This window comes from Argiope bruennichi, chromosome 3, assembly GCF_947563725.1.
Source record: "Argiope bruennichi chromosome 3, qqArgBrue1.1, whole genome shotgun sequence".
Classification (NCBI taxonomy): Eukaryota; Metazoa; Arthropoda; class Arachnida; order Araneae; family Araneidae; genus Argiope; species Argiope bruennichi.
The window spans coordinates 136,054,107-136,079,581 of NC_079153.1; the positions used below are offsets into that span (position 1 = coordinate 136,054,107).

Here is a 25,475-nt window from a genome sequence, read left to right on the forward strand (position 1 = left end):
TTAGAACCGTATTGGCTGCACTAAAAGTACTGAAACATAATAATTACTATACACGAGAATAAGATAAAAGACACGGTTTTCAAAAAGTGAAAAAGAAGCCAACCGCATGTTGAGGAGAAAAATACTACATACTATGTTGAATAGGAGCACGTTAAATCCCGTTTCGAAACGGCTCGTCGGAAGAGAATCTGCTGCATATCTCCAGAACTATTGCTAAACATCACAATTTATTTGATTAAGATAAAAGACACAGTTTTCAAAAATTATGATAAATGATACAATTTCCTATTCTCTGAGGGGGGGGGGACTGTAAAGACAGTTACTGAAAGAATTATTATATCATCATACAGAAATTTTCTAAGGCCATTCGCGATGAAAAATATCACCAACCATAATTTTAGTAATTGAGTTATTCTCAAAAGTTCTTGAATCCCTTAAATGCGCGTAAGATGTTTTACTTTCATTGTTTTGTTCTCTTGAAACTAGAAAAGTTTCTCAAAAAAATATAATAAACTTCCATTGTCACAATAAAATCAGTCGCGCTTTTAAATCTCGAAATTTTATTTATAAGTCGAACTTTTTTCTAAATGTGACTTTAAAAAAAATGGAACGAGTTCCTGGACGAGGATTTTAGGGGGAAAAAAAATTAATAACTAAATTTAAGTACGCCTAAATTTCATTCATAGTTCGTGCCAAATGATCATTTGAAGATTTCTGTTGAATTGCACCAAATGTTATTGGTTACCTTGTAATCGAAATTGAGGGGATTTCAATATACCCTCAAAATGTTAAATTTAATAAATAGTTATTCAAGTCTTCGGTGCCTTTGAAGAATACTCTAAAAATTAGTTTAAGTTGCTTTTTAGCTTAATCCTTATAATTGCGATGCAGAGTTACAAGCGACAGTTTAAACAATCGTTGACATGAAAAATTATGTTTTGCCCTTCTCATCCTTGCTACAGCAGTTTTATTTTTGATCACGAACCATCTTTTGAGAAGCAGAGGAAAGCCCATTGTTCGGAGCGGTCAGTCGCACCACCGAGTGGAAGCCGCTAGACGACTCCGGCCGATGTGTCTGCAGCCTAGAGCCTACGTTCCGTTTCTCAAGGTCCATTGTTCGTGACGTCATTGGCAGTGACAAGTTTGTTTTTGTTGCTGCCGGGAAACCTCCCACCGAACTGATCGGCCAGTTCGCAGACAGCAGCAGAGATGATGAAATCAAGTTCTTGGGAACGGGTGTCTCGATTCGCTGGGTTTGGACTACTTTCACTGAATCCAGTTCGCCCCCGGGAGATTTTTTATTAGAGCCGACTGACGACGTCACTCGCAGTTAATCGGGATATATTGATTTGTGGACAAGTTCGATGTTTGCAGCGCTGTATCAAGCAGGAAGAGAAGATAATAAAAATATTCATATCCAGCAGGATGGGTAAACGTAGGCGTCGTTTAAATGAACGTTAAGACTCCGTGGAGAGTTATAATTGCCATTTAAGTGTAAAGTTACAGCTGTGTAGACTGCAAACGTGAACTATGGAAGAACAAGAGGATTCGGATGAAGTAAAAGTTTTCTTGAAAGGATTCTTCGCTAAGTCTCGGTTGGCTAGTTTGGGAGGACAACTATAATTGTCACATATATTGATGAGACACGAAGGGCTTTCATTTGAATTGTGTGCACCTTACTGCAGAAACCCGGTCTGTGGCTGATCAGTTTTGGTCAGGATGCTTCTTGGAATGCGATTTAAAAGTTGCAGACCTTTACAAACTAAAACCGTCTTGCGAAATAGAAATGCCACACTTATCATAACCACTCGACCCATTCCCAAAAAAGAAAGGAAAAAAAAAAAAAATATTTGCCGGGAATTGAAGTAACCGTATATAAAACATTTTTGAACTAATATAACCCGCCAACTATTAATACATTTTAATTATTCAAACAGATTCATTAAACTAGTTATAAAAATGAAGTAAGATATACAGAAGTTATAAAGGCAACAATAAAGTTTTTAGAGACAAAATATAGCTAAAATGTGTGAAAGTATTTAAAATCCTATTTTAAAACGTAATTACTGACGCATGGAAATGTGCATTTTGTGTGATATTTTAGGGGAGGAGGTACAGGGACACCAGCAAGGTTATTTCGAGAGTGTACATTGATTTTATATTTTTTTATCAAAATTTTCACACAAACAACTTTGAATTTCTTATTTAAATCTTTTTTAGTGGTTTAAACCATTAATATATCAAAGCATTTCCGGAGCAAAATTTCATTAAAAAATAAACTTCCGAAACGACTCATATTTTTAAAAACGTTTTATGGTAAATAATTATGATACCTTTTAGATGAAAGAACTATTTGTCTTTAATGTTTGTGATGCAGTTACTAACAGCGATAGTGCGTCTCTTGTCCATTGACACGTCGGTCCAAATTGTTGATACTTTGGATTATGCAAACGAAACACTTGAATCAGTTTATAAAATGAAGCGGAGAGTTTGATAGTTTAGTGAAACTAGAAAATACTATCTCAAATAAAGATAATGAATATCGATGCCAGCTTAATATTCTAAAAACAATCATTTTAAATTCAAATACTCATCTTTTCAATGAATGTATTTGGCTATGAAATTTCTTCCCAATTTTAAACAAAATTTTAAAAATATTTTTAGGAATGATTTGTACAACAGTAGTTTCACTTGTTTCCATTTAAATCAGACTTATTTGCTTGCTTTATCAAAACTTTAAATTATTTGTTGTAGTTTTTTTTTCTTTTGTGGAAAAAAGATTATCGAATCTCTGATAACTATTTAAATCACTTTAATTTTACTTTAATCTTAAGCAATGAAAAGATAATAAGTGATTTTTATAATTTATTATCTTTCTCTCTAACTTTAAGCATAAAGTTACTTTATTTGCAGAATAGATTTTTCATGTGATTTCATTACTTCGAAGAATAAATTATTTAGGAGAACTTTGAAAGCAAGATATACTTTTTAACAATACATTTCATGCGGAAATGAGAATTCTTCCTATAGTTATTCATTTAGCTGCTGTAGCTATTCATTCAGGGTTTTCTTACATTTAATGTAAGTAAATTAATTAAATAATTTATAAACATCTGATAAAAATTAAATTATTCATTCTTACAAATGATCTTTAAAAATTCTAATATTACGATACATATATTTAGGTATTTTACAAATAGAAAGATAAGTGTTTAATGCCAGAAATTTAAATTTAAATAAAGAGATTTATCGCAAGTGGATGGTCTTTTTAATAAAGCGTAAATAATAACTTCGATTTCAATTTTAAAATTGCTTGGATGGGGAACATTTGATTCAAAAACAATATTTTTGAATCAAATGAAAACATGAATGAATGTACTGCATCTAAAAGTTTTAAAACTAGGAATTCGGTACTTAACTTTAATTATCGGACGTATTTTGAATTTTATGATATTTATGATATTATTTCTGTTTTGGAATTCAATAAGATTATATAACTGGACAGGAGTTATTTGAGTAATTATTCAATATTGAATATTTAGCAATAATTAAATAATTATTTGTTCTACTAATTTCTCAGATTAAATCATTTATTAAAATAGAGCTTAACTCTAACAAAGAATTCAAACGGTTCTATTATGGGTCCAAAAATAAATAAAATCAAGTCTTCTTTCTTGGTTGTTCTGACTTAAATATTTTAAGGAATGCATTTATCCCAGCCTCAAAAGGTTCAAAATATTCATTTACTGGCTCCTAAGTCTAACCGCGCCTTTTCTCTCTCTCTCTCTTTTTTTTAATTTTGTGTGTGTGTTTGCGTGCTTATATATAATAGGAACATTTATTATTAATGAAATTTATTGGCAGTTCTACTAATGAGAATGTTTGGTGAATAGAAATATGATCTTCTGAACTTATTTACATTATATTTGATTTCCCGTTGAGTCTAGTGTATCAAGTACTACATTATGGAGATGTATGTGCGTTTTCTTTTATTTATCAAAAATGTATTTTCAAACATTTAGGATTCACTTTCTTAAGTTAGAAACGATGTTTGCATGCTGAACTTACTGTTTTTAATTTGAAAATTAATGAAGACAATTGTATATTTAAAAATATTAAAAAACGGGAAAAATATTCATTTTTTTTAAAGTTTAGTTCTGATGAATTAAAGTAAAAAACGTTATTATTATTATTAAATTTAGCTAATTTATTCTACAATTTTGCACCTCCTAGTAATGGCGTCCAGATGCTTCTCCCACTGAGCATGAATAAAGACATATTCAATGGGAAAATGAACCAGTTGAAGGAAGGCGTCCTGGCCTAGGGGTAGCGCACCTTCCCCGTGAGCTAGGCGTTCCTGGTTCGGGCATGGTTGTTCTCTTCCTTGTGCTCTCTCTGTGAGGTGCGTGAATGAGTCCCCCTGTAAAAAGGGGGTTGTGCAAGTGTGTGTGTGCTATCTTCATTTGAGCTAGAAGTCAGACTTCTGCCCTAGGGTGCTCAGAGGTCTTTACCCTCAGAAGCTACTGCACAAAATTTCGCTTAAAATAGTCACACGACAAAAAAACAGTCAAAGAAAATTATTCAGAAAGAAGGCTACATCTGTAACAATACAGTCTACACGTTTATGTGAATTGATATTACTTTAAAGAATATCCCTTTTCTTCATTTTCTGTATGGAATTAACAAATAGACTGGACTCAAAAAGTGTTACTTGGCAAAAAATCAGTTTTGAAATATATTAACTTCATTCCACAGTACAGAATGCGCCATTGTATAATAGATTAGTACCCATTTATATCGGTGGTCATTTACTGCCTTAATCTCAGATCAACAGTGAGTATCTCATTAAGAGAAGGGCGACTCGTGAACAGCTAAGAAGCTTAAAAGCAACCGCCACTTGCAGCAGCATAGCGATGTAGGATAAGAGAGAATACATGTCCAAAGCATCGGTCTTACGAAGTATAGCGGATCATGAGCTACATGTTAAAGCGAAATCATGAGAGAAATAAGAAAAATTATGTTATGTCCCGAATGCCATCATTAAGTCATTGGCTACTTTTCATTTTTCATTCTTTTCCGACCTATATCATTTTTGTCTAAACAATTTCAAACTACGGTGAGAGATTTACACTTATCATGCTCAAAATCTTTAATTTTTCTGAAAGTTATCGAATGATAAACCGCAAGATGACGTCCCTGACTGTTTCATTTGAGCAAGTAGAAATCACATATTCATTAACTAGTCTGATGCTTCGTCCCTCTGGAATTAAAAGAGCGGCTCACTGCGCGTGCGTCCACAGAAGCTGCGGAATGTGCAGCCATATATCCCTTGCCGAACAGTAGGAGCAGGGCGTCCCCTCTTCTGACTTGTGACTCCTCTGGCAGACGTAACCAGTGTTATTAGGCGCAGATAATATGTCATTAACCTGGCTAAGAGCCACCATTACTGCAGTTAAACCGATAATGATGCTTTTTGGCGCTCTCTATTTGCATACGGTAGGCATGACTAAGTGCCCCTGCCCTAATGGTCTCAGTTCGCCAAAGGGCTTCCGAGAACGGCTTCCTTTGGCGCAGTTTCACATTGAATGACCAGCACAGAAACGGAATAATTAAGCCTAAAATTGGCTTCGAAGAACAATTAAGTACTGAAAGATGTCTTGGATTTCTAGTCGTTCGGTAGGGAGAAGATAATTTATTTCTATTTTTTTTTTTTTTTTAAGAAAAGAAAAAAAAGCCGAATTTAAGAATTCAATTATTACAGAAGAGCACTAGACGAAGAAAGAAACAAAAAAACAAAAATAATACACAGAGCAAGATCTTCATCTCGTCTGCTTGGCGAAAACCTTTTCAAATACGTGTTCTTTTGAAACCTCAATGAAATGGAAATAAAAAAAAATGTTTGCTAAAATGAAGAGGGGAGGTGGGGGGGGGGAGTCAAGCGTTTTTTTACCTGGTTTTTTTATGGCAGCAGTTGCTGAAATGGATAATACATTTGCTCCAAGTAGTTGTTCGGGAAAAATAAGTGATATTTTTCTCATCTACCTGTTTGCATGGAAGATGTGAACATTCCATACAAACATTCGTTATTTCTCCCCTCCCCCCTCTCTTCAAGTTTACCTATGAATGGGTAAAAGAAAAAATTCTTCGAGCGCACGTTTTGTCTACTGCGTCTTCTTTCAGAAACTAAACTTCTCTTCGATGCATTGGAGCAGAGAGCAGAATCAAAAGTCAAATCAAAGATCTATTTCATGACTGAGGTGGCTTCACTGTATTTTTGAATTGAAATTTTATTGCTTTTAAAACTTTTAGAACTTATTCGTTAATAACAAAGCTGATTAAAAATAAAGGCATTAGCGACTAAAATTTTGCCAGTATTAATTTTTAGTTATTACAAAAGTTCTTAACTTTTTATCTTCTTAAATTTTTTTTAACATAATGCTTTTAGACGGGTATATTTTCTGTAAGTTGTATCTACAAAAATAATTACGTGAAAAAAAAAAAAACTAAATAATCTAGTACTAGAATTACTAAGAGACAGACAATTTTATCGAAATATTTTCCTATAAATTGCTCACAGAATGCAACGGCTGGTGATGAAAAGATAGACATACAAAGTTTCGAATTTGAAATTCAAATTAAATTATTTTCATTCCTTTTTTTTTTTTTATCAAAATACCAAATATACAAATAAATAAATTTAAATGTAGTAGTTTTGTCCGGGATTTTCAAATGATAAATTGTCGGTTTGAATAAATTTTGTCAGTTTCGTGTGAGATTTTGAACGAGTGCATAGAAAAAAAAAAAAAAAATTAGGAGGCCTTTAATTCATTTTCCCTCTTACAATGTTCATTCGAAACGCTTTACAGAAATCCGCTAACATCTGTATGTATTCGCTTTCAACATACGTATGTTCTACTAAATGTATATACGAGGAGCTAAAGAAAAAAGCTGGGAACTGTCTGTCATTTCATCATGGGTATGAGCCTAATAACTGTATTTTGATATTGCTGATTAGAATATGAACGGAAGCCATTCATTCCGACGATGTGCATGAGTTAACGAGGTTGCTACTCAACGACTTTAAAACTTTCGGATGAATGACTGAAAAACATTGAGTCACCAATATTTTCCACTTATCTAACTTGGTGAAGAACAAAGTTCTTTTTTTTTATTATTATTTTTATCATCGTCAATCGGAAACAAAGGCTTACGCAAAATCAAACAAGTAGGGTCGATGTCCAGACAGCTAAAAGTGAATATAGCATCTATCTGCTATGCCTCTCGGGTCATTGCCTGCACTGGGAAAGGGACGTCTACAAATCATTCTTCATTCCAGACATACCTCGGATTATAAACATTATCTGAAACATCTCTGTCGTTAAAATAACAATAGCCTTTTTCACATCGTCCTTAAAACATTAGCGTCTGCAAGTTTGTTTACACAGTAAAATGGATGCCGGGGCAACGGAGATTCCATCGCAGGGAATAAGACAGTCGTCAAAGAGAGCGATTAATAGGGAAGTGGATATTTTATCGATGAGACATAATTAAATTCAAGTCTGAAAAATTTCAAAGAATAAAGTACTTACTTTGTCGTGTTGCTATTTTTTCCCAAAGTGCCCTTGGTCTAGCTCGGCACAGCTGCGAAAACATCGTCCATTCTCCAAATCTGGACCTTCACAGAAAGAGAAAACCGAAAATTAGCAAATTATGCATGTGATAACTAGTGCTTCACAGCTAAAAAAAATAAAAATTTCCCAATGTAGTAAATACAAATATGTTAGAAAAAAAACCCATCGTACGTGGAATGCATTATTAGAAAGGTGCACAGGTTAAATGAGAGCTTCCTATCAAAATTGGAACTGGAGACTGGTAAGCAGGACTGCCCCTCTAGGAGCCTTCAAACAATGCAAGTCTTCAGGACATTTCTTCAATATCCAACTTCCTAAACCAGATTTCTTTTTATTAATCTTATTTGTATAAGCAGTTTTTTGGGTATCAATAATAAATAATAAACAGACAAAACATTTAATTGCGAGGTCCTTTCGAGAGAGATTCGTACAAAAAATAAAAGATTCAAATTTAAAACATCTAAAAAAGACTTTTGAGTACATTCTAAATATTATTAAATTATAGAATCGGATATGTCTTAAAAATAGCAGATGATTATAGTTAATTGACCCTATTTAGATCTATGTAGTGTCCGCTCTGGCTAGCATATTCAATTGAAATTTGGTTATGCATTATATAGGCAATCGGAATAAGAAAACTACAAAAACTATAATAATTTAGATTTTGATCATGTCTGCAATGTGGATATGTTGTTGTGCAAATTAGAAACGTTTAAAGACGTCAGTAGTCAGAGCCATAAAATTCTTCTTCATCATGGGCTTAGAGAAAGACAGAAATTAGAGCTTTGCTAATCCAGTTGTTTTATCAGAACTGTATTACAAGAATATCTACACTTGAAAGCTGCGAAAAGGGCCTGTGTCTAAGAGTGGAATTAAAAAGATAATTACTAAATATGAAAAGACTGGAGAGTTGGATGAGCTATCAAAAAAAAAAAAAATGACGGAAACTAATTTCAAAGGAAAGTGTGGAAAAAGCCGCTACTGGTTTGGTTCAAAGAGTGTCCTATTCCCAATAATTTTCAACTCGTCCTTGAATGAGGTCACTTGATATGTTTCTCCCTTGGTCTGTGGTGCAGAAGGCTCTGCGATACATTTTAAAGCGCATCAATATAAGGTCTATACAATACATATCAAGACCCAGAACAATGCATTCATTTTGTTTTCTAGTTTCTGATCAGAATAGCCGTTGATAGTGCATGACCTCCGTGCATTTTGTAATCAGATAAGGCACTTTTTACTTCAGTGAATACTCAGAACTGTAGCTATGGGATACTGCAAGTCCTAATGTTGCAGTATCCCATATGCAGTATCCCATCCCATAGCTTCTGCAGTATAAACAGCTTCTGCAGTCTGGTTACATTTTTATATGGTGTGGCTTTAATGCTGATTTCATTCTTGGTCTCTTTTTCATTCAAAAGAACATTCCTAAAGGTACAGTCACGGGTGCCTATAACTGCAAATTTTTACGAGAGCAAGACATTCCTACCTTAAAAGAATTCGAGTGTTCATGGAACACTGTCTTAATGCAAGATGGTGTAAAACCCATATTCCGAAGGAGCTGCTTCGAGCCTACTTTGGGAGTGATCAGTTAAATTCGAGACATTTTCTGACTGTTGGCCTTTTCTTTCTCCAGATTTTAATTCGTGGGATTTCTATGGGAATTTCTGAAAGACTGTATCCATGGAGAAATCATACGAACTCTGCCTTAATTGAAACCAAAATAACACGCCATAGTGCACTTCAAAGAGATTCATCTGCGGTATTGTTGTACACGCTTTGAACACATAATTGACGCAAATGGAATGCACGCTAAACATATAATGTGATTAAATATATTTTTGTTAAACTGTATTTTAATTTTTTTATTGTATATTTTGTTCTTTGTAAAATTGTATATTTTGTTCTTTGTGCGCCACATTTTCACCGGATGGTCGAAATTTGATTTTTTTTTAATTGTAGAATTCTTTTATTTTTTTATTCAAATGATGTGCATATCAAGTTTAACAAAATACATGAACCAGAACGGTCTCAGTAAAGGCACTTTAATTATAATCACCCAGTATGATTTTTTTTATGGATTTTAAAGAATATAAAACTTGTAAAATATAATTAATCAGAAATATTAGAATAATGTTTTAGTATTTAATCGACACTTAGTTTCTTTCCAGGCCGTTGTAAAATAAATGATCAGTTGAAAATTTATATCTTTTTTTTTCAGTTCTTTTTATTTAATCCATTTCTCTCTCTCTCTCTTTGTTAAATTCAAAATAGAGTTAAATAAGAAAAAAAAATGTCCATCTTTCCTACCGAGAAAAAGAAAATAACTTACTTAATAGAAGAAGTTTGAAAAATCTTATATCGTTCAACAAGGTTTTTCACAAGAAAATTTGAAGTAAGGAGCTGGAAATATGCTGCTCAGTAATGGAGAATTTTTAATTTTTCCGTACATTTCTTAAAAATCCTATGAACAAAAGTTAAATTCAATCGAAATATGATTCAGAAAGAGTAGATTTCATCAGTATTTAATCAATCACTTACAACATGGATATTTAACTTTCATATCTAATCGGCATTAAAAGTTTACAGTCAATGTTTTTATGCAATATCTCAGAAAATATCAAATGTGATAAAAATTTTGGACTAAAGGTTAGAGGTTGATAAAATAGAAAAATTACCGACGAAGTCAACATGCATATTTTGTATTTATATTTTTGTACGTATTTATTCAGACGTATTTTGACTCATTCCAAAAATTACAGCCTTAACAAGCAGCTCAATTGCTGACTTGTAGGTTGAGAAATATCTTTCAATTAACCTAGTATTACCGAGAAAGAAATTAGGAATCAGCATTTTAGGCGAGACAAAAGAAAAATGACATTCCAGAATTTAATGTTTTATAAAAATCTGTATTATCTTCTCTTCTATATTTTATTATCTATTATCTATATTCTCTTTTTTGGAAATTAAAGTTTTTTTTTTTTTTTTTTTTTCAAATGCGAAATATTTTACGAAAGAGTTGTAATCAAAGCAATTATTTTGGGGCAATTTTTTACGATGGAGATAATTATTTCTCTTTTGAAATTTAACTCTTTATAGTTCTCCCAAATTAACTCTGAGCTTTGGGGGTCGAATATGGGTCAGGTGACTGCGCAGTCGTGAAATGGCCTTTGAAGGTCGCTCGGACAGCGAAGCAGGTCATTGGACTCCAAACTTTCAGAATGGGGAAAAAAACTGCGATTAATTTTTTTTTTAATGTCCATCATTACACATCATCAAAGTTGAATGTAGAACAGGTGCTTTCATTCGTCAAATCTATTGCCTATTAACATAATGAGAAACATATATTTTTTTTTCTATTGAAAAACAACATTTCCTCCTAATTCATTACTTGGATTGACCTGTGAATTTCAATGGGAATATGCATTCCCATAGCTATGGCAAATTAAAAATTCAAAGACACTGTCATTTCAGAATTCAGTTGGAAACGATAATTCAGTAGGAAGCAAGCACAGAAGTAAATATACATGGGGAAAAAAAATAAAGAAACGAAAAATCTGGTTATTAAAATTATAAACAACCGAGTCAAGTTATAAAGTCGTTTCGTTATGAAAATAAGCTTTTCATTTTAAAGAATCTTTAGATGAGTCGGGCTGCCATCTTCCTTTTTAGTACAAAGATCATCGAGAACCGAATCCATTGAAGAATAGATCAGGAGCAAACATCGAACCTATTCCTGAAGCCTCATTCCAGTAACTAAACTCAGAATATCGTTAATGATGTTTAAAATTAAATTCCACTCAAATATATCAATTATTTTTTAATACGTTATGACTAGATTAAATGAAAGACACTTTCTCGCGCTGTCCATTCGGTTGTTTCAAGTTTCATTGTATTACAGATTTCTGCTCCTCCGTATAACGCAGTCGAGCCCCTTTTAAGACCCGTTGCCTTTACGGATCTGGTGATAAATCTGTCAACCGACCCATTGAAGGACCATCCCCGCCTGTGGACGATTGGGAGCTTCCCACAAATTGTCGGTAAAAGGAACGGAACCCCGGAAGAGAGGGTCAAGGGGGGAAAGAGTGCCTCGTCTGCAGGCGGACAGGTAGTTGGAACAGGGCTTTAGACAGACGACGTTGCCGAGTGTCTTTTTAAATCAATATAGGCTTAGGGTTGTTTCTCCAAGCGTCGGAGGCAGACGACTTCTTCATGACCAAAGCAATGAGCTCCTACGCCATTGCTCATAGAAGATCTCCATTTAACCGGATCCCCCAACCCTCTACCATTCCTAACAATTTTTTTTTAATTGCAGCCTTGTCTAAGCCATCTTCAGTCTTCCCAAATTTTAGTCATGAATGGGTGACGACACACCGCACTGCGAAGCATGTTTTCAGCGTTCAACGGTGTTGCTAGCGTGGCAAGTAGCGAAAACGAACGGATGGAAGGCATATCATAATTCGCACCTTTTATGATAAATTATACACTCATGTCCAAAATTAAGGTCACAAAAATGTTTTTCAAAGTAATTCTAAATGGCTACCAGCAAAATTTAAACAAATTATATATTATATATTGTGAAGGACTGGTAACACGATATTAACCTTTGTTGTGAGAAAAAATGCTGTTTAGCATTAGTTTTTGAGGAACTACTGAAATTAGACCGTTTAGGCATCTGGGCATTTTGCCTGCAATTTTGTGAATATTGCATTAAAACAAAAAAAATTAACCTGTTTCCAGTGAGAATGAGTTCTCATAATCGTTTTGACGATTCCTTGAGATGGAGAGCCATTGGCAGGCTTGAAGCTGGGCAGTCTCAAGCGGAGGTGGCTCGATGGTTACAAGAGGCACCGAAAATGATATCCAGGCTGTGGAATCAATTCCAAACAAGTGGTACTGTAACCAGGAAGGCCGGCCAAGGCCGTCACAGAGCAACGACGCCTGCACAGGATCGCTATTTGGCATTAAGCGCACGACAGCATAGGCTGACAACGGCTCCTCAACTTGCTTATGACCTTGCTGCTGCGTCTGGAATAAGAATTTCCAGACAAACGGTATACAGACGTCTAGCAGAGAAGGTCCTTTATGAGACCAGTTGCGTGCTTCCTTTTGACTGCATCCAGCAGAAAAGCCCGGTTGTTGTGGTGCCGAACACATCAGTCTTGGGCACAACAAGAATGGGGGCATGTTCTTTTCAGTGATGAGTCGAAATTTACCACACAGAGTGACACTCGTCGAATCTTCATCTGGAGAGAGAGAGAGGAGCTCGCTATCATCCCTCCTACATAAAAGAAATCGACAGATTTGGTGGCAGAGGAATCCTTGTCTGGGATGGCATAATGTTGGGCCGTCGTACACCACTGCACGTCTTCGATGCGGGTACTATCAATGCACATTGCTATAGGGATGAGATCCTTGAAGCCTATGTGAGATGGTTCCGGGGTGCTTTTGGCCCAGACTTCATGTTTATGGACGATAACGCGCGTCCACTCAGAGCCCAGATCGTTGATCATTTTCTTGAGGAAGAGGGTATTCGACGGATGCACCTGCCCTCGAGGTCTCTGGATCCTAATCCTATTGAAAATGTTTGGGATGGTCTTGGAAGAGCCATTGCACAGCGTAACCCCTCTCCTAATACCTTCCAAGAGTTAAAAGCCACGCTTTTGGAAGAATGGGCTTTGTTGCCCCAAGCATTTATTGACACCCTCATAAACAGCATGAAAGCTCGTTGTGAAGCCTGTATAGCAGTGCACGGTAGTCACACTCCATATTAGACAGGCTTTCCCCGAAATAACGCTTTATCTCTGATTCATAATGTATCACTTTTTGATGTACCCTGTTTCTTAATTCCCAATTAAAATCTTTTCAATGTTGTTATGTGTCTATGTTCTTTCTTCCATTGTAGTGTACCTCTGTCCCAAGTTTCGTGGCAACACAGTGAATAGTTTTTCATTTTTCGCAGATTTTATGTTTGTGACCTTAATTTTGGACATGAGTGTATAATCTTGCTTGAGTTGTAATAAATAGTTTAAAAAAGCAACCTGGAATTTATGCATCATTGAACAACACAATACATCTAAATTGAAAAAAATGGCCTCATTCAAACAGTGTTCAAAAATGGAACTCTTTAAAATAATTTTTCAGGCTACGATTCGCAAGTAACCCATGCATTAAGATTCTTGTTGTTCTCTGATAATAGTTTTTGTGACTATTTCCTAAATTTTAGGTTAAATAAGTTTCATGCTAAGCTTAAGTAAGCTACAAAGACACAATGCAAAAGGTGGGGAAGATACAATGTATTGAAGTCTTATGATTATTTATTTTTATTTGAAGCAAAATCACGATATGCATCCTATAAAGAATAAATGACCAGCAAAAAGTAAATCAGATTTTTTTTTTTTTTTTTTTTTTTTTTTGTAGTTGTAAAATCTCAGAACGAGAAATTTTGCCTGCTCTAAACTGAACATCCGAGTGGCTGTGTTTTATATCAGACTTATTTTGCACAATTTTTTTAATATGTGAAAGGAGTTGATATGAAAAGACAAAGTTCTGAGATTGGAACTATACAACTAGACATAGTTATGTTTGAGTTATGAAATTGACAACCTTTCGCATATAATAGCGCGTGCATAGAATTTTTGATATTTAAATTTGGAACTAAAATAACTATTTATTTAAAAGAGGAAAAAAAAAAAAAATACTTGGAACCGTTGAAGCGTCTCAAACGTCCTTTACTTTCTTTTATAGAAAAAAAATATGCCAAACATTTCATAGCATTATATAATTAAGGAATGAATTGCTTCCTCAAGTGCTGAATTTGTGCATCTTCTAATGGAAATGAGACCCTTTTTATATTGAAATTATTTGTGAAACGGCATATGACTGTTTTACTGCAGATTAATAAGTCAACAAAATAACAAAAATAATCTGCTGATTTTTTTTAATAGTTTTTATTTTATCCTCGATGAGGTCATTTACATTATGCCAGTAGTCTTCCCGTATGACCAAAAATTTTCAGCCGCATATTGGGATCCTAAAACTTTATAGACTCAAAAGATTGGGGAATTCTAATTCTTTCGAGAACGGTCGAAGAGTCCTATTAACAATAAGTATTTTTCAACAGATAAGAATTTATAATAATTTATTATTAATGAGATAATAACTGCTGTAGCAGGTCATCAGAATGCAGAAAATGCCATTTCCATTTCATGCTGACATCACGCAAGTCATCTTCTGCATGGAAAAGCAAGTCGCAACTTCATTCTGCACATTCCTTGTTTTTCGTCTGTGGTTTTGCATTTCTGCGAAGGTTCGCGATTCTTGGAAAGTTTTCTTTCATTTTTCTGATTCTGGACGAGAGATTTCAATACGGGCATGCAAAATGATTTTGTTACAATTCGTGCATAGCATTATGTTCATTTTGCACATCCGAATGGAGACTCTGGTTCAAAGCAAGCATCAGAAGTACAATTGGATATTAACAGATCGATATTCAAAGAGATATCACCTTATTGAATATTTACATTTTTTTTATATGTTGAATAACATTTTATTGTTAATGAGATAAGGACGCTTTGCTTCACAAATGGCTTATTCAGTTTTTTATGTCCGAATCAACAAATTTTGTTTCGCATTTTTATTCATAAAATTAGGACAATGGTTCATTCAACTACTGTTCTTCTTTCCACTTTTAACTCATATATAAAAATGAGTACATAAATTAAAAATAAACCTGGAACAGGTTCATTTTTAGGAGAACGGAATGCAAATCGTTTGCGTTTTAAAACAATGTGCCTGTAAATTATCCATTATATTTTAAAGGATGAAAGAAGGGTGGGAATTGTGTTAAAGAATGTTAAAGAAATTATTAAAAAATTATTAGGGGCGCCATTTGCATAGCTATTCAAAAATCAGCTCAATTTTTGACCAGGATTTAGAATGACAAATCTTTTCTTTAAAATTTCAGTTCCTCTTAAATGAGTAATATGTTATAAATCTATCAGTTCCAGTCCACTTTCTGCCGTTAGCAGAGCTATGAATTTGGATTATTTTCCGTCGATTCAGTCCAAAATTAGATATAATTTAGATAATTCCTTGTTTTAGAATTAGAACTTTATGGAAAGTGGCCTTTGCAAGCAGTTACTTAATAAATCAAGCTCTTAAAATGATTGCATTGCCACCAGCACAATGTAAATTTCCAGCATTGCACGCACTATAATTTTTGTATAATTACAAAAGAACAACTAGTTATTCTGAGTATTTAGCGGAAGGTTGTTCAGATTTTAATTCTGGGGTTTGAATTTACAATTTCGAACCAATAAGAATTTTTTTTTCTTTTCTTTTTCTCATCGAGCATTCAAATGAACTATGACAAATACGACTACGTAGTTAATTCGGGAATGAAATTCCTCCACTGGCAGTAGCATTTGTGAAAATCCACACAGAAAGTCTGTAGCGCATATTGACGCTGCATGGCTCCAAAATTTGCTGTATGCCAACGCCCTTGAACTATGCAGACTGACAAGCAGCCAATTCAAAACTGGATGCATCACTAGCGATAAAATAATCTGTCAGATTTTATCCCTGTTGTTATCATGTTCGCAACAAGATAACAACAGGGATGTTGTTATCATGTTATCATCCCTGTTGTTATCCACAATGATTTCGCACAGACGTCTGCAATTTTGGAGTAAAGAAAATATGCAAAATTTCATCCTTCAAACTCATTGCGTTTACAAGCTGTCGGACTCACGGACAGACAGACATAATTCCGAGAATGGGCTTTTCACAGTTATGTTCCTCCGCTTTTGACTCCGGTATGGTGATTAGGAGGATTGATTGATTGATTCTGCGGCGGGTAAAGCGAGCCGATCTTCGGACAACACGAAACTCAGGTGGTCACTCAGCCATAGTTCCCATCATTCGTTTCAAGATGCTTAGGCATGATCTCTTTGACGATACATCAAGAAGTGATTAAATGTGGAGAGTCATTATGTCAATAATTACAATATTTTCTATTCTTTGAATACAACAATGTAAAAGATGAATATTCGATACATTCATTAAGTGTCATTTATAGTAGGTGTTTCACAAACTGGAATTGATATAATAGTTTGTATTAGAAAAACTTATTCATTCAAAAATAACAAGTAGAATGACACTCAAAGTAGATTTATAACGCGTACGAAGAAAGTTGTTGAAACTGTTTCGAACATAAAATGAGAACACACATTTTACAATCAGGTGAAAGTAGACATTAAAGCAATCCATTTTAATTTGTGTTTTTGCTCTTGTAATAGGGTACTACTTTCTCAAGAAGAAGATTGCGCTTGCAAAAGTTGAATTTCAAAAACGCAGGAGTACTTGGATTGTCGAGTCTAGACAATTTCTGGATCTTTTCTGTTCAGGTGGGGAGGTGGGAGCGAGTTCGAATCTCTCCCTGTTGTGGTAAAATTTCGGTCAAGGTCAGCCATTGGTTAAATGATGTCAGAAATTGACCAGACGCCTTCTGCGGAGGTCAACGTTCCGGATGTGAGTATTTGTCGTCGAAACTGGTTGCGGAGGTATGAATATGAGAACAGCCGAACTTTAATTAATGATTGGGAGTTCATTACTCCGCCCCTTCGGATACTTTGCCACCTCAGAGGCTGAGGCCAGACGGACGCGCTCCCCTGCACCCACTCAACTCCGGCAGAATGCCGAACTCACCATCACGCCCATACTCGCATCGAAAAGCTATTTTTTTAAAAAAATCAAATATACCGGCGTGATTGTTTTATGCTTTGAATCGAATCACACACTTTGATAGGAGCGACTGACAGGACAGAAAAGATATTGTGCCGTGAAGAAACTCATCTGATGATCGCATGCTGAGGGAAATTTATTTAAATTAGTATAAAAGGTCATAAAATAATTGAATCCTTTTTACAAGGTGAGGGGGACTCAAGACAAGAAAGACGAACGAGTTTCATAGTTCCACGTACCAAATGTAAAATAATTTATAATTCAAAGTATTAGAATTACATTTCCTTTTATTAAGTTGGAACGGCAAATTGTCTTTTAAGACCAATAATAACTTTTTAAAATTCTATAACTGATTTGTAAATGAATGTCTTTGAATAATATTTATACAGAAAAATGACATTACAGGGAAGTTCCGCTCATTCGAATGTTTTTAATTCTAATTTGAATTTTTTTCATGGGTTTTCCTTTTAATAATATACTCCTAATTCTTATTTATTTTGTTTATTCAAAGAGAAAACTAAAAAGAATACAAAAATTCTTTTCACTTCTGAATTGTGACATCTATCGTGTCATTGTATTCTTAAATTTTAAAGAGTTATGTTAAAAAATTAGATATTAATGGTTCTGTTTATTTTAAAATTTTATTAGACAACTGACATACTATATTATTTGTTTTATAAAATGATTCAAATTTTTATTAAAATTATTAGTTTAAAAAAATTAATTGTAATCTTCATTATGTGTTAAATTTATTTATTTTTTATGAAACTGCTAAATATTAAAATAAGCTTTATTGCCCATTTTGGTCTTAGAAAAATGTATTGCTCTCTTCATGTATTCTATTTTAGACCGTGTTCTTTATTTTTTAGAAAAATAAAATTGAATTGCAATAGGTAGATAAATTCCTTATAAGAAAACTGTTGATGGCGACTGTCCTCGTGACAAAACATCGGAAATATATTCCTAATAACAGTTTTACTACTGAAATTTGATAGAAAAATGATCATTGTTTTAATAAAAGGAAACTTTGTTAATGGTAAATTTTTTTGATCAACTGTTTTTTTTTTAACTTATATTTGTTAGAAAGTTTTTATTCGCTTCCATCTTCATAACCTTTTGAAAGGAAAGAAGAAAATAGAGGTGGCTCGAATTTTCTTTTCCTTAGAATTCTTGGCAATAAGAATCAATCTTTATTGTCTGACTGGCAGATAGAAATTTTTACTATTGTGCACCTGAAAGGATCAGAAAGGTGATGCTATATAAAGATTGCTGCTAGCTACCCCATGGCATCTAGATTTTACAAAGCCAGAGAAATATTTTTTTCTTTCCAGCGATCGATTGTATATTAATATTTTACTTTAAATTTTTTTTTCTTCCCCCTTATCCGATTAGGAAATATAGGAAGCATTTTAAAATTTGATCACAAGATTTAAACCAGGAATGGTCTCTCCAAAACTTTTTCGCATATTCTATAATAATAGTGTTATCCCAGAAAATGCCTTGCATGTCACTGGAAACGAAAAATTCACCTTTAGCTTGAATTTAGCATTTTTTCTGAATCTATTATGTGATTTCATCGCATCGTGCACCAGGTTTTTGGAAATTAAATCCCAGCATGTCGTCAATAATACACGAACATTGAATTTTGGTTTCAGATGCATTCTTCCCAATCGATTAAAATAAAAATTTAACACCCAACTGATACATAATCAGATGCCAAATATTTCAATCATTGCGTTTCCAAGTGACCGCGTTTACGTCTTTTTAAAAGTACAGACCGACAGACGATCCTCTTCTTGTTGGAATAGTCACACCATTTGTTAGATGTCTACACCATGGATGTTATATCTGTATATCGAATTCTTTCTATCTGGCTCTCGTTGTTTTGTCCCTTCGAACTTATATTCGAACAGTCGGACAGACAAATCCTCTGAACGGACTCTTGAATTTTATAGAAATCTACAAATTTGGTGTAAAGACTGTATACCAAATTTCATTTGTCTAGCTGAAAGCGTTTCTCAGTTATCTTTGTCTCAGACCAACAAATATATTGGACAGAGAAACATATTGCAAAAAATGTATTCTTCGAACTCGGGGGAGGGGAGGGGAGAAGGGATCTAAAACGTGGAGATTCGTCAAATCTCGAACACTCATTTTTTGACTTCATTTGCAAAAAAAAAAAAAAAACACACAAAAAAAAACCCTACTTTTTTCTATTTATTTTATTTTTCCAAGTCCGGTAAAAGTGGAATTACGTTTTAATTCATTAAGTGATCACGGAAACTCAAGTATTCGAGCTTGAAGGAATGGGGTCAATTCATGTGACGTAAAAGTCACATGTCATGTACCTCTTGCGCATGGCATTTAAGTTTCATCCGCGCCGCTCTCGTCGATCAGTCTGCCATTAACGTTCTCCGCCAAGTATGGAGCGGATTTTTTGTTTACATTTGAAGTTATAATTTTTGAGTCATTTTCTTTCCTCTTATTATGTGTTAACAGAGGAAATACTGGTGTGCTAATGGATGCATGCTTTAATGCGAAATACAAGAGTGACTGTCATGATAAAATGTTTTTTTATTTTCCTTTCAACAAACCTGACTTGGGTTGATAGCTTTGGTATAGATTTTTTCAAGCCTTCGAAGTCAATGATATGCTCCGATCATTTTGAAGAATTCCTTCAGTTTGTGTCCATTTATTAAATATACCTGTTCCAGTAATTTGTTAGAAAAACTCTTCGAAGAAAAAGAAATCGGTAAGCGATTTGCCACCAAAAACAATCAAACAAAATCATGAGTGCATTTCTAATTTACTTCATTCACATTTGATGAAATTTCTGATAAATTTGAATATGCTTAGAAGGTTTTAAAATGTTTACATGAGTATTACATTGTATTTTTTTACAAAATCCTATCTAAATTTAATTAACGTAAGTAAACAAACTCCTATTGCAAAAATAACAACTGCTATAATGCTAAACTTAGGTGGAAGTGAATATTACTAGCTTTCTAATTACATTTGCAGATTTGTGATGGATTCAAAGTGAATTTATATCAAACATCTTTTCTATTGTTCAAAATGAAATGTCAATAGTTTATTGTATTTAAACTGAAATTCACTGTTATCATAATATCTTGTTATAACACTGTGCACCTCAGTGATTTCTGTTTTAATAAATAAAGGTCTTTTCATTGAAAATCAATTTCCATATCAGCATTTATTATATAATTTTTATTCCCAACTTCATTGCTACATGCATGTTTCACTTTTTTTTTTCTATTTCTTTAACATATCAATTTTGAATTATAAAATTCTTTGAAAGCATAAAAGTGTTTCTTTCAACTCCTCTTTATATCCTATTTAACTTCTCTCTCGCTTTATATGTATATATATCATGACCTTATTGTTGTTTATTAAATTTACTCTATTATATGTTTTTGTTTTATTTTATGATATTCATTCAATTTAATTTTTATCAATGTAACTTTAGCATTTAAAAAAATTTCATAAATGTTCTGCTTTAAAAGTATACTGTTCAACATTATGTTTTTATTAGTGATAAAAAAACTGTTCTTTAGTATCTAGGATGTTTCTGTTGAATAAAATTGATTTCATCATTTACATTGACATTCTTGTCATACTGTGTTTATATTATTTCTAAGTGTCTAGAAAAATAAATGTTGATAAATAGTGAATAGTTTTTTTTTTAGTTTTTTGTATTAGTGAGTACATTGAAACATACATTGGATCATATTTTTTCAAATAATTATCACATATATTTTATATCTCTCTCTTTCTTTCTCTCTCTCTCTATATATATATATTTGTAATGTGTAAATAAAAATTATGAAAGCGTGATTTTGTTTGTTTTCCTTTAATGATTTCTACAAATTAAAATGAAATTATTTATTCATAAGTTGCATAGATTTAAAAAAAGGTATCCATACCTTTTATATTTCATAATTTGAAATTGTAAACATAATTTATTTAATATATCCTAATTTGAGTTTCATGTTCTTTCTTCTAAGCAAACTGAAAACATCAAATAACTAACTCACAATATTTATAAAAGTAATTACATAAGAAAAAAAAATACAATAATTTCATTAGTAAGCTTTAAAATATTAACTTATCTAAGAGTAATAATTATTTTTAAAAAGAACTAACTGGGGGAACTATATTCATAAAATTCAACATTCAATACTATTTAAAAAATATGTAAAAAAGAACATATGTAATTTTTCAAAAACACTGCCATAGTCATTTGTCAAAATGTATCCTTCGGATGAAAAAATGGAGGTGGGGGGATATGGGAAAGGAAAGAATAAAGCGGCACCAGACGAATTAAAAAGCGATGTTAGTTAATTTTGCATAAACAATAATTCTATTGAAAATATTAATTAAAATTTTAATATAAGAAATAAAAATATATAACTAAGAAAATTTGGAGAAAATAATTCAAAATAATATCTTTAAAAAAAAATCAGAAATTTTTAATAATTGATCGGCCAGCTTAATATTTACTAAACAATGTCAACAGTGTCAACGTTATCGGCAGACATCACGACATGCGCAGAACGGTTGAAAATTGAACAGAAGCGGTTTGTTTGGTACCTGACACGTGACCGTGAATTGACCCCATTGAAATCCTGCAATCCATTTTTTTCCTGTCACATTTTAGGCAAAATACTACAATGGGAATATGAATTCTTAATTGTTTTTTCCTTCGCTGTGTTGTTGAAAATCAAAAGAAGTGTATATTTACAAAGATATTTTTATCTTGCGCCTCGCTATTCACCTTAATGTGAGTCGTATTTCGATTTCTCGCATTCATTTAGCATTCACATTTATTAGTAGCATGCAATTTAAGCAGAGCTATTATTTTTTTATCATATGCCTTGTGATATTTATAACAGTGCAAGTTTTCAGGGCTATAATTACGAAAAATTTTTTTTTTTAAATTTAGAAATATGAAAAAGATAGCAAGATAAAAAAATAATAGCATCACTGAATCCATAATATTTATTTATACCGCTTCCGTAAATTTTTTTTTCTTTCTTTTTAGATAAGCTGGGAGGTTGACAAAGTCAAGTATTTAATATTTGTGTATAAAAATAAAACGTTAAAATTTTAGTGAAAAAAATTATATTTCACGAAAATTGCTTGTACAACTTGTTTATCATTTTTTTCCTAAAATGTTAAATGAAAAAAAAAAAATCACGCTGACTCGCATTCAGTGGTCCTCTCAAGGGTGACTACCAGTATCCCAACTCCGAGGTTCCCAGCAATATTTCCTCCCTTTAAGTTTATCCTCTTTCTGCTTTACTTTCCCATCCTCTCGATGAGAAGCTGTCTCCGCTCTGTTTGCTTCTTGCTTCTCATGGACAGTCAACCCCCCCCCCCACGTGTTGGTCGTGCATGACGATCCATTAGATCGCAGGTGTATCAATTCGGCCGACAGCTAACCACTTTAGAGCTAAAAGCCGCGTTCAGACGACCCGTGGCCTTACGGATTTGGTTATAAATCTCCCAACTGACCCATTGTTGGACCACCCCCCGCCTATGGATGTCGGTCCGGAGCTTCCCGCAAATTGTCGATAAAATGAAACAGACATCAAAGAACCTCAGAAAACCACTAGAGAGGGGAAAAAGGACAAAATGTACCAGATTCTAAGCGAGCCCAGGTCGTCGGAACAGTGCTTTAATTCTGCTAGGGATTAAGCGAGGGGTCACTTCTAATCCAATATCCGACGAGTGATTCCGAGTATATAGGTTCTGGCTAGCATTAAAATAAGCGCCGAGACTGGGGATGCCCAGCGCCGGTGGCTGCTTTAACTTGTCGGACTCCATGTTGGTCGGTACCATCATGCCTGACCATATTGTATGGGAAAACGCAAGCGTCAACCTTTCAATGGACATCAAACTGCTTCTAGTTATTCAAAATTCTAGTTTTTTACATCATACATCAAGAGTCATCATATAAGGATAATTCTCGTGGCATTTCACATTTTCTAGTAGAAAAGGTGATAACTAGGACACTTGGTGAGGTCAAGTCTACAAAAAGAACCCTGCAATCTGGCTATCAGCTGGTTGAAGTTAACTCCCCTAAATAAGCCAAAGAAATTTTGAATGTTAAATCATTGTTTAGCATTCCTCTTTCTCCTCATGCCATCCAAAGGGGTCATTGTCTGTCGAGAATCAGTGGATGAAGCCATCGAAAAAAAAAATGAGTTATGTACTAGGAAATTTCGCCATTAAGGTTCTAAATTCCAAATTCTTTTGTCTCCCGTACTTCATTCTAAAATGATGCAATGCATTTTGAACCTGCTATTGTGCGTCATTAGTACGAGTAAATCACTTCACTTGACATTAAGCATATAACTATTTAATCTGTATCGTATCTGACATTTATTTAACCCGATAACCGTAGCTAATATTCAAATATAAGAATTAAGACATGATATAAATACGTGTCAATCTGTTTGTAATGTGGTTCGGTGCTGGTCTCGGGTCCTGTAATGACCATCTATTTATTTATTTATAAGTTTTTTTCTATCATATCTGTAAATAGTTCATCATGTGTTTAATTTTATTTCTTCTTAATAAATTGTGTTTAAATTAAACCTTTCCTTTTGTCGGACCCAATTTTTGGAGGCTTTTTATTTTTCATCATTTCCACTGCAGTACTTCAATATCAAACGGCTGAATCCCTAGCCGTTATATAAAGATGTCATTTTAACATTATGTAATTAGGAAGAGAACTGCTCCTAAATACAAACTGACTTTGAAATCCGTTGAATTAAGAGAATATATTAAAGCGACACCTAGTTAAAAAATTATATGTGTCAGTCAGCCTAATCCAAAGCCACTGAGATGTTTTCAGGCACACTCACATGCACCTGTTGTGTAGCGATTGTCCATGAAAATGTTGACTGCATCGCTAAAGACCGATGCATCAAATGAAAAGATGACCATACTTCCTTTTCCCAAAAACTGTTCGACGTGACAATTTGAATAAAAAATTATAGCTACAAAAATAAGAAGCAAAACTTCTTATCCAAAGGCACGGAAACTAGTTATATCTGAATAACCAGTCTTTGACATGTTTTCATGACTTACAGAATCAAGCACACAGAGTAATGCTCCTGATTCTGTTGGAAAGAAGCACATCTAATCCTGATCCGATCCTAGTTATTCAAACGACGACCTAACTTCAGAAAATACGATCTCAAAGGGTTTGCGAGGTTTTAAAACAGCTACAAAGAAACAGAAATCTAAAAAGTCTTACAGCCGTATAACTTACAGCCGTATAACTTACAAACTTACAATATAATTAAGAACAACAACATAACCAACAATATAATTAAGAAAACCTCTACTTTTAGGAAATTCTCACCCACACACTTCCCCCACAAAAGGAAAACTCCTTTTCTGGTAAAGCAACAGGTCGTTAAAGCACCTGCTTCAGAAGGAGCAGAGAAACCGAAAATAATGAGGAAGCAAAGACACACATTCGACATCCGATTCTGAATATATGCCAATTGACTCAACAGCGGAACGAACATCGATATCAAGCCAATCAATTGAAAATGCAATAAAATCCAAATTCCTCCTCTGATGATGCTTTCTGATCAAAAACAGGCAGATAGAGTTTCTGAGAAAAAAATTATATTATATATATATATAACTTTTGATCTAAACGCATTTTTTGAGTTGGATCGACACCATTCACTAATACAGATCTCTTTCGTTTTCCGCTTACATTTTTCTTTTTCGTTTATGAGCAATGCAATGTAATCATTAAAAAATTCGAACTCGAGATTTTGACGCATCTCCACGTTTTAGACCTCGCTGAGTTCGAAAAACACATTTTTGGAAAATGTTTGTTTGTCTATGACAAAAACAACTCGAAAACGCTTTGAGCAATACGTACTCAACTTGGTATACATATTTAAGGCCAAATTTACAGATTTCTATCGATTTTTCAGCAAAATCTGCAAATTCCGGCTGTTTAAATATGTTAGCACGATACCTGTAATGGAGACAGATAAAACACAGATTTAGAACCTTTAATATGAACACCTTCCAAATTTTAAGCGAAATCCA

At 33.6% G+C, this 25,475-nt stretch overlaps 1 protein-coding gene across 1 annotated transcript in view; it reads right to left on the reverse strand.

Moving 5' to 3' along the window:
- Positions 1-25,475, reverse strand: part of LOC129962480 (uncharacterized) — a 111,399-nt gene that overhangs the window by 23,815 nt on the left and 62,109 nt on the right. The window contains exon 2 of the mRNA XM_056076217.1: positions 7,590-7,675. Within this exon, the coding sequence (XP_055932192.1) occupies positions 7,590-7,653 (64 nt within the window). The 5' untranslated portion in view covers positions 7,654-7,675. The remainder of the gene's footprint in view (positions 1-7,589; positions 7,676-25,475) is intronic.